Below are 9,627 nucleotides of genomic sequence, written 5' to 3'. Positions count from 1 at the left end.
AGTGAGGAACGGCCGGAGGGCTAGAGTGAGCAGAGGCGGCGGGCTTGAGAACGGCGCGGCTGGCGGATTCGACGAAGGAGGCTTGCGGCAACCACATGTGACGACCCCGGGCTGGACTTCCGCTTCGTCCACGGTGAAAGCTGATCCGGCGATACACAGCGCGAAGTTGATGTATTCCCTCAGCGACCAGCACGGATCAGCTCTAGACATGGTGGCAGCAACAATACTACAGCGAGAATAAAAGTTACGCCTTCTTTCTTTGCGTGAACATTTGGGCGGCGTTATGCAAATCTTCCCACATCGTGACGTAGACATGTGGGGGCGTGTTAGAACGAGCCGTTTTAGGTAGGCGTGGTCGACTCTTAACTTTTATAAAGAATATCTCTTTGGATTTGAGACTTTAGTCTTTGCAACTTTACAGATCTTCTTTATGCTCCAAGAGCTTGTAACACTTCAAAGAGAAAGGAAAAATTGAAATCGCATCATATGACCCCTTTAAAACAAGACCTCAGATGCCCTTTCTATGGCGGAGCTCTGGAATCTACATGCTATTGTTTCATACTGCTACTTTTTTTAATTTTCAAATTGTTTTCAAGCTTTCAAGGTCTAAAAACCACAATGAAAATCTGTGATTTAAAATGTCATTTAAACCTGTAAATAAACACAAAGCTTGAGGATTCTGAAGAATGTAAAACAAAGAAATATGTGTGATTAACTGTATGATTAACTGAAATAAAACCAAAATGGCTTGGTTTGATTATAAAATTGCAAAGGCTGCAATTTAATTAAATGAATATAAACAATGTGTGTTTCAGAGTGAATCACGACACTGTGATCTTTTATACACAAGCCGCTCATGATCCAGTGTTTTAGTATCTCAGTATCTTTTCAGTATAATAATAATAATTATTATTATGTACAGACATATTCATATAATCACAACATCTTTAGTCAAATCATTTAGACCTACAAAACAGCTAACCTGGAACTTTAAAAATACATTATATATAAAATATTTATTTTGAAATCAAATGTGCAAATTTGTGATAGTCAGATGTCAGACGTTAGATGTTCTTGAAGATGCTCTTTAGATCATTCGCAAATCATGCTGGAGAACATGATCATCAGGTTTTACACATTGCGGATTTCAGAACATCATACATGTTATCGGTCAGAAATAATTATCACATTATATTTTTGTAATCCAACATTTTTGGGATCAAAATCACTTAATTTGACAGCACCTGGTAGTTTAGCTTACAGTTTAGGATACATTTCCTCAAAGTAGTCGATGTGTGGAGGCTGCAGAATATCCAGAGCTGACAGCACCTGTGGAGAAACAAAGACAGAGCCAGAGGTCAGCTTTGATGCCAGAGAATGTAGGCACCGACACCAGCCTTCATATGACATTCGTTTCCCAGGCACCAGCAGCCCAGGGACAACGAGAGCTAACCAGGCTCACGCTAATGGCACCATGGGGACGGCACATAGATAGAGCGAGAGTTAGGTAACACTAACTGATTAAAAAAAAAAACAGTAGGGGATGGTGGGAAGCTCACATTGTCGTGCTTGAAGAAACAAAGCATCTTCAGCTCACGGAAAACCCTCTTGCAGGAGACGAGGTTTTGGAAGACATTGGGCATCTTTTTGAGGGCCACGCGTTTGCCGTCTCTGGGGTCTGTCACTGACCTGAGGGGAAAAGATGAGAAATAAGCGATTAGGCAGGGTGATACACCAAAAAATAGACAAAAAAATAGACATTAGTGTTCAAAAGTTTGACAGTTTTTAAAGAAAGTCTCGTGCTCAAAAAGGCTGCATTTATTTAATTAAAAATACAGTAAAAACAGTAATATTGTGAAATTTTATTACAATTTAAAATAACTGTTTTCTATTTTAATAAATTTTAAAATGTAATTTATCCCCGTGATAGGAAAGCTGAATTTTTAGCAGCTATTACTCCAGTTTTGAGTTTCACATGATCCTTCAGAAAACATTTCTTCTTATTATTAATGTTTAAAACGGCTGTGCTTTGTAATATTTTTGTGGAAAACATGTAATTTTTTTAGGATTCTATGATATGAAAGTTCAAAAGTACAAAATTTATTTGAAATAAAAAGCTTTTTTAACATTATGAATGTCTATACTGTCACTTTTGATCGATTTAATGCATCCTTGCACAATATATTATCAATTTTTTTTAATGTAAAATTTAAAAGAATGACAAATGAATCACTGAATGACCGTTATGAATTAGTTCACTAAAACAGACAGTTTGAAGTGATTCATAATAATTAAAAGACTGAATCTAACTCTAAAACTAATACTTGCAAGTCACGATCAAAGGAGGGATCTTGAAATTAGTCACATGATGTGGAAACTTAAAGGTTCAAATAAAAAGTGCATTAAAATAACTGATATTCATACTATTGTGTAATTTTATTTTTTGTCAGCAAAAACTTTTCAAATACATTGTGAGTATTTGATATATTGGCCAGAACTAATCTGCAATTTAATCATATATTCTGATGAATTTTGACAAAAAGAAGAAGAGAAGAGCAAGCAAGAGATAATTTGTTGAAAAAAAAAGGCAAGCACTGAAGGGCCCTCAGTAATGGCTTTGAATGTTGCCGGTTTGTGAACATCTTTTTTCGTCACTGTGCTATGAGCAGCTTGATGTGACCTTACTGAGAGATGCCAATTGGTATAAGTGCCTCTCCTTCTTCCCTGAACAGTAACACATTTTCAACAGCAATGTTAAACACATTACACAAATGCAGCTATCATTTCCCCAGCATACCGTGTCATTTCAACTTGTCGCTCGCTGTCCAATGCTATATCTGTTTGCCTGTTCATTTTTATGCATTGACTATACTGTATAGGAAAATACATTTTCTCTCTTGAATTGATAATGTCCATGATTATGAAATACAGCTTGTGTGTATTTTTGCAAACTATAAAGTGCACAATAAACCTCAAACCAATTCACAGATGTGTCATATCAAATGTATGCATAAGATTTCCACAACACAGAACGCTTTAGCTGTTTTTGTCGCATAATAATTGTCTCAAATGTGACTAGTAAACCTCAGAGGTGTGATCAATGTGCACAAGTAAGTGTGTCCCTGTACACCTCACCTAAAACACAGTGGAACATTTAGACTGAAAAACAACTCATGCTCACGCAAACACACACACACACACACACACACACACACAAAATAGCGTCAACTTTTTAGGTTTTACAGTATAAAACACGCTAATTAAAGCACAACTGAAAAATACTAATATACACTACTGTTCAAATGTTTAACGTTGGTAAGATTTTTTAATGTTTAAAAAAAAAAGTATTTTATAATCACCAAGGCTGCATTTAGGCTATTTGATAAAAAAAAAGCAATATTGTGAAATATTGTTACAATTTTAAACTAATATTTTAATATTAACTAGATATGTACATTTTCTAAAGAGAAAATATGAGTGGTGCTTGCCGTGGCAAAACTCGGCACTGTGCAGTTACTAGGGTCTTTTTATCATGTTTTAAAGGGGTCCTATTATGCTCTTTTACAAAGTCTTGATTTGTTTTGGGGGTGTACTAGAACAGGCTCTCATACTAGGATGTTGGAAAAACACATTATTTTTCACATATTTTACATTATTACAACACCTCTCTCCCCAGTCTGGCATGAACGACTCGAATAGTTCCTGTATCAAATGAAGGCCTGCCTTCTGAAATACGAAATGTGTTATGATTGGTTAGCTGGGCCAGTGTGTGTTGTGATTGGCAGCACTCAGCGCCTGGTCGGGAAATGTCACGCCAGTCTGGCATGAACGGCTCGAATAGTTCCTGTATCAAATGAAGGCCCGCCTTCTGAAATACGAAATGTGCTGTGATTGATCAGCTGGGCCAGTGTGTGTTATGATTGGCAGCACTCGGCGCCCAGTCGGGAAATGTCATGCCCCTTACCATAGCCGCCTGCGAGCTTCAGTGTAAATATTGCGTCAAAATCAATCAATTTGAGCGCGATTTAAACCCGGATGATTGTAACCACTCTAAGTTCGTCTGCCTTGGGAAAGCTAGCGTGTCTCTGACATAGTGATAACACTCGTTGCCTTCTCTAGTGCAGCTCAACCAGGTCTCATCCCATTCGTCGATATTTGTGATATCATAAATCCCGGAAAATATGCGTTGTAGTCCAAACGAGTCGTTCGTTGTAGTTTTTGAAAAGTGATTTCTGTTAAATAAAATATCTCCTTTTGAAGTGGACTTTGAGCTTTGTAACTTTGCAGATCTTTTTTATGCTCAAACAGCAACATTACAGACTAACTAAAGTTGAAAAAGTGAAAAAGCCTAATAGGACCCCTTTAACAGTTAGATGGGAATTTTAGCATGTTTTAACACTTAGCTAATCGCTATTAGCATGTAGCTATTCACTGCTAGAATTAATAGCATGATGGAAGTCCTGTTTGCTAGCATGAGTCAAAAGAGCAAACCCCCATGTTTCTATGACACTTCTATCCAAAGAAATCCCTTTTGATCTGTTTGAATGGAAGTCTATTGGGTGGTTGCTAGGGTGTGGCTATGAAGATTAAAGGTCATTACTTATTGGTTACTTGAAAAGATAAGTCAAATGAGTGTGAGAGAGAGTTAGACAGAGTGAGCGAGAGAAGGGTGTGTGTGTGTGCGCGTGTGTGTGGGAGAGAAAGTGACAGCTGAGATTAAAATTCATAAACATTCTGCCATGTAAGTCTATGGGACATTTTTGCCCGCTTTTTCGTCTGCTGTGCGAACATCGTAGGTCCGATTGCTTAGAATAGACAAAGCACACCTCTCCTCAATGAGCCGGTCGATTTGACACCTCGTTCATGGGTCTACGACAAACCGTGCGGGACGAGTTACATGCGAAGTTTTGTCCAGAAGAAAAATATTAAGTATGCAAGAGAACAATAGCGATGCTTTGCCTTATAGGCAAGCACCACTAATAATATTATATTTTAAAATAATAATATATTTTAAATTGTTATTTATTCCTATGAAGTCATTACTCCAGTCTTCAGTGTCACATGATCCTTCAGAAATCATTCTAATATGCTGATTTGCTGCTCAAGAACATTCGTGTTATTCTTATTGTCAATATTGAAAATACTGGGCTATTTAATATTTTTGTGGAAACCATAATACTTTATTTCTCAGAATTGTTTGAGAAATAGGAAGATCAAAAGAACAGCATTTATTTGAAATAGAAATCTCTTGTAACATTTGAAATGTCTGCAGAATACAGTATTCAATTCTTAAAAAAAGCTTTTGAACAGTAATGTACATATAATCAACAATATGTTATATCACCAGAGGTGGACAGTAACGAAGTACATTTACTTGAGTACTGTACTTCAGTACAATTTTTGAGTATCTGTACTTTACTTGAGTATTATTTTTTCTGGAAACTTGCTACTTCAACTTCACTACATTTGAAAGACAAATATCGTACTTTTTACTCCGCTACATGTATGTCAAGGTCCCCAAGTAGAAAGTCGTTATATGTAGCAGTTTTTCCAGTGTGTGCATTTATTCACTGAACCCTTTTTCTGCTAAAATCCGGCCTGCGATCTGCCAGGACTTTCCAGTGTTGCCAAGTCTTACAGTATTTCTAAGCCTGCAGTTTTCCGCCTAGCTTTGAATGGATGTTTGGCTGATTTTTTTTACGCCAATCTTGCAACCTCGGGACCTTGCCCGCTAAACTAATGTAAACGTCTGCGCTACTGCACAGCTAAAAGTGCTCTAAAAAGGCAAATAAGATAATAAAAGACGAAAAAGGCACATATTAGTGTGGTGTGATCATCTGTGTGCTCACCACATTGATTTGAAATAGACAACTGTATGTGATGCCTTACGTAGGCCGAGCGCTACGATAAAAGATCATAGAAAATAAATGATCAGCATACGGTAAATAAAAATGACCAACACCTTGATCTACATGACAGAGAAAATGTATAGTTTTTATTCTGTGTGAACTTGCTTGTGTATGTGTTAACTCATTAAATTAACCATGTTTTTACTATAATAACTAGTTTAACTATATGGTATTTGCGGTAAAATCACAGTATCCACAAATGTACTATTCTCTCACTACAGTAACCATAATTATGCTATTTGTAGTAAAACTACAGTAACCACAAATTTAACATAGTTTCATTATAGTAACTATATTTAATATTTAAACATTACATTATTTTATTGTAAAAACACTGCACATAAATACATATATTTTATTTTGCAAATAAATGATCAATAAGTAGGTTAAATGATCACACAGGTCAAAATGTTTTACTTCACTTTTTTACAACTTTGGAATCTAAACTGGGAATCGATAAGAATTGAAATCAATAAGCAGAATCTGAATAGGAATGGATCAAATTAAAACAATACCAAGCCCTAGCCACATGTTGTGACGTTCACTGATTTATGAGCATTTTATGAACACTGATCAGTTGATGGCAAAATTCAAAAAGATTAGAATTAAATATTAATCATATCTGTGATGTAAATCACTGGGTTAAAACATTCTTAGTCCTGTTATCTTTCATCTCTTTCTTAGCTTAGTTTCACAGACGTGCACGAGAGGGAATCATCTAATTTAACTCATTAAAGCTTTGTCAGCAGCCTTGCCTCAAAATCCCTCCTTCCACCATTTCCAGGTGCCAGAAAAATAATGACAACACGTGGTCATGTGAGCCCGACTGACGCCTGGACCCGAGCTCCCCGAGTGCGCACTTCGGGACTCACACACAGAAGCTACTTCCTGGAGATAGCGGAGCGAAACGTCTACAATAGAAAGATATGCCTCACTCTCACTCTCTATCGCTCCATCTATTTCTCACTCTCTTTCCCCTCCACTTTTAATCACTGGCTATTCAAAGATGAAAAGCCTTTCTGAAAGGGAAAAAGATTATCGGAGTACTTCAAACATGGCTTTTCTCTCTCTAAGAGCACATGAACATGCCTTCAGAAACAAAAATGGCTCTTTTTAACATCTTGCTTGACGTTCTAAAAAGTAATGTAGAGGTTGATTTAAAGGCTAGCTAACTACAAGTGGACAAACCCTTTGGGTCTAAAGAGTGGTTAGATCCATCTGAAACTACAAAATGGCTCTCTCTCACACAAAATAATTCTTGAGTCTATTTTTTTTTTTTGGCTGTGTTGCACTTTTAAAGCATATCAAGTTCAAAATAATTCAATGTTTAAATCATTTTTCGAGATTGTTGTGTTCTGTTCCATTTTGTTGTGCATTGTTGTTTCTAGATGTTTCTGAATGCACAAATTAGCCATGCAATGCAGTTAGCGTGCACATAACATGTCTTTCAGTCAGTAAGTTAAGCCTATGGGCAAACCTTATGTAATGTAATTAATTTTCATGAACAAAGGCTTTGCTTTGTTTTCACCTTTGCATAAATTATGGCATACAGACATTGGCATTTGGCAAAAAAAAAAAAAGTGAGGTAGTTTAAGAGCTCCTCACATAAGATATATCGTTATTCCTTTATTAAAATGTTTACTAACAATATTAAAAACTATTACATTTATATAATGTTTAAAGAACATTATTAAAAAAAAAACACTAAAATGCTTCAAATGTAAGGGTTTGAAAGTGGAATATTTACATATACATTACATATACATTTAATACACTATATATATATATATATATATATATATATATATATATATGAATATATCATGAATGATCTCTTAATGACTAATGAAAGTTACTAAGTTTGGTTTGGGGTCAGTAATATTAATACATTTGTAATGATATCAAATATTTCTATTTTAAATAAATTATTAAGTTATTCACTTCTATTCATCAAAGAATCCAGAAAAAAATGTATGCAGTTTCCACAAAAATATTAAACAGCACAACTGTTTCAACATTAATAACAACAACAACAACAACAACAAATTCAGCTTTGCATCAGAAGAATAAATAACATTTGAAATATATTAAAACATTTATTTTAAATTGTAATAATATTTCACAATATTACTGTTTTACTGCAATCAAATAAATGTAGCCTTGGTGATCATAAGAGAGTATTATTAGCATAAGAAAAAATATTATTAAACCCAAACTTTTGAACAGTACTGTATATAAAAATGAGTCTAGACAGTTTGATATCCCAACTCTTTTAAATAACCTTAAATGCTCTGTCATTGACCTTCTCATCAAAATCAACCACAGTTTATATCAATTCAAGGTCTTGACCTTGTTACAGCCCTAATGCTTGAACCATTCGCTGTACAATGTACTTTTGAACAAACCTGACTGAATACAAACTTGTCTACATAACAGAATAAAGGTAGAAGCCATCATTCAACACATCCATTAACAAACATAATAACGTGCCATCTCATTGTACTGTGTAATTATACAATTAGGCTGTTTACGTGGAGATAAGAACTTGCAAAGCTGGTCTAGGGAACGCAGAAGAACAGCTCAAACTCAAGGTGAAATCTGCAAGCGAAAATCCATAAGACCAAAGAAAAGCAGATCATCTCATGAATACTACAAGAGCCAAATCCACTTTGCGTAGCCGAGTCTCACTCCATGAAGGTTTGTTCTAGTCTCAAAGGCTATTGATTCTGCTTGGCTAACACATGCAGATCCGTATCACAGACAGATTGCCGTGTTTTGTATCAATATAATACCAGTTAGTGGATACAATGTGTTGATGAAAATCTGTTCCAAACCAGGAGAACGGGAGCCATGTAATTAGTGGTTAATTCCTGCTGAAGTGTATCTCGTGGTAAAAAGCCTCTCTGGTAGAGTGTTTTTCTTTGGGTTGGCCGCTCTGAACTGTGTGAAACCTATAGAGATCAGCCTGTAATCTGAGGCCAGCCATTATCGACCATATTCACATTGGTACTGAGGGATAATGGCATGTTTGAAAAAAACCCCCCAACAAAACGGTATTTTTAGAAACCAAACAAGATTTCAGGGTGCTGGCCAGAGGATGTATTTTTCCGAGAGACTTATTTAACAGTTTCAAGACAACAAATAGAGGCCAATTCAGATTTGAAAAACTTTGTGTTTGTTTACCTTGTCGCTAAAGGAACTGTCCTCTAAGTGTTCGGTAAATGGCACAGTGCTTTGTAAGTATAAAAGCTCACACTGTAAACTGCAAACAGACTCGGAGTCTATACTGCAACTAAAATTGCTCACAAAACAACTCTTCAGAAAAATAATGCTGTATGTTCTGTGCATTCAAGACGGTACTTCAGACTTCCTAATAACATATTTTACACAAGTCAACTACTGTAAAAAAATTATTTCAAAGGCATTTCAGGCCACAAACAATACGGCACTGAAGTTGCAGTTCTACGTAGATCTATGTAGGCTGAAGTCAGCCAGGGACCTTAAACCGTCCCTCAGAATGAAGAAGAGATGATTCTAATGGGGTTAAATTAATAATGGATACCAAAATTTTGGTTTGGGTATGATCTCGGCATCTGGTATTTTGGTATCACTACTAAAACGAAACCTTGGTTAACAAATAAACAGTCTTTGGTGACTCTGCATTAGAGCTAAATAGGGCTAAAAATATAAAAAATTCACAATTTCACACCTTTTTTGC

The 9,627-nt window shown here is 35.8% G+C and overlaps 1 protein-coding gene across 1 annotated transcript in view; it reads right to left on the bottom strand.

The window, feature by feature from the left end:
* Positions 1-9,627, bottom strand: part of nlk2 (nemo-like kinase, type 2) — an 81,639-nt gene that overhangs the window by 35,566 nt on the left and 36,446 nt on the right. The window contains exons 2-3 of the mRNA XM_016478828.1: positions 1,560-1,689; positions 1,274-1,329 (exon numbers count right to left, since the gene is read on the bottom strand). Coding sequence (XP_016334314.1) covers positions 1,274-1,329; positions 1,560-1,689 — 186 coding nt within the window. The remainder of the gene's footprint in view (positions 1-1,273; positions 1,330-1,559; positions 1,690-9,627) is intronic.

This window comes from Sinocyclocheilus anshuiensis, unplaced genomic scaffold, assembly GCF_001515605.1.
Source record: "Sinocyclocheilus anshuiensis isolate Anshui unplaced genomic scaffold, SAMN03320099.WGS_v1.1 scaffold1170, whole genome shotgun sequence".
Taxonomy (NCBI): domain Eukaryota; kingdom Metazoa; phylum Chordata; class Actinopteri; order Cypriniformes; family Cyprinidae; genus Sinocyclocheilus; species Sinocyclocheilus anshuiensis.
The sequence above is the reverse complement of the archived record's forward strand: the minus strand, read 5'-3'. Positions and strand labels throughout refer to the sequence as shown.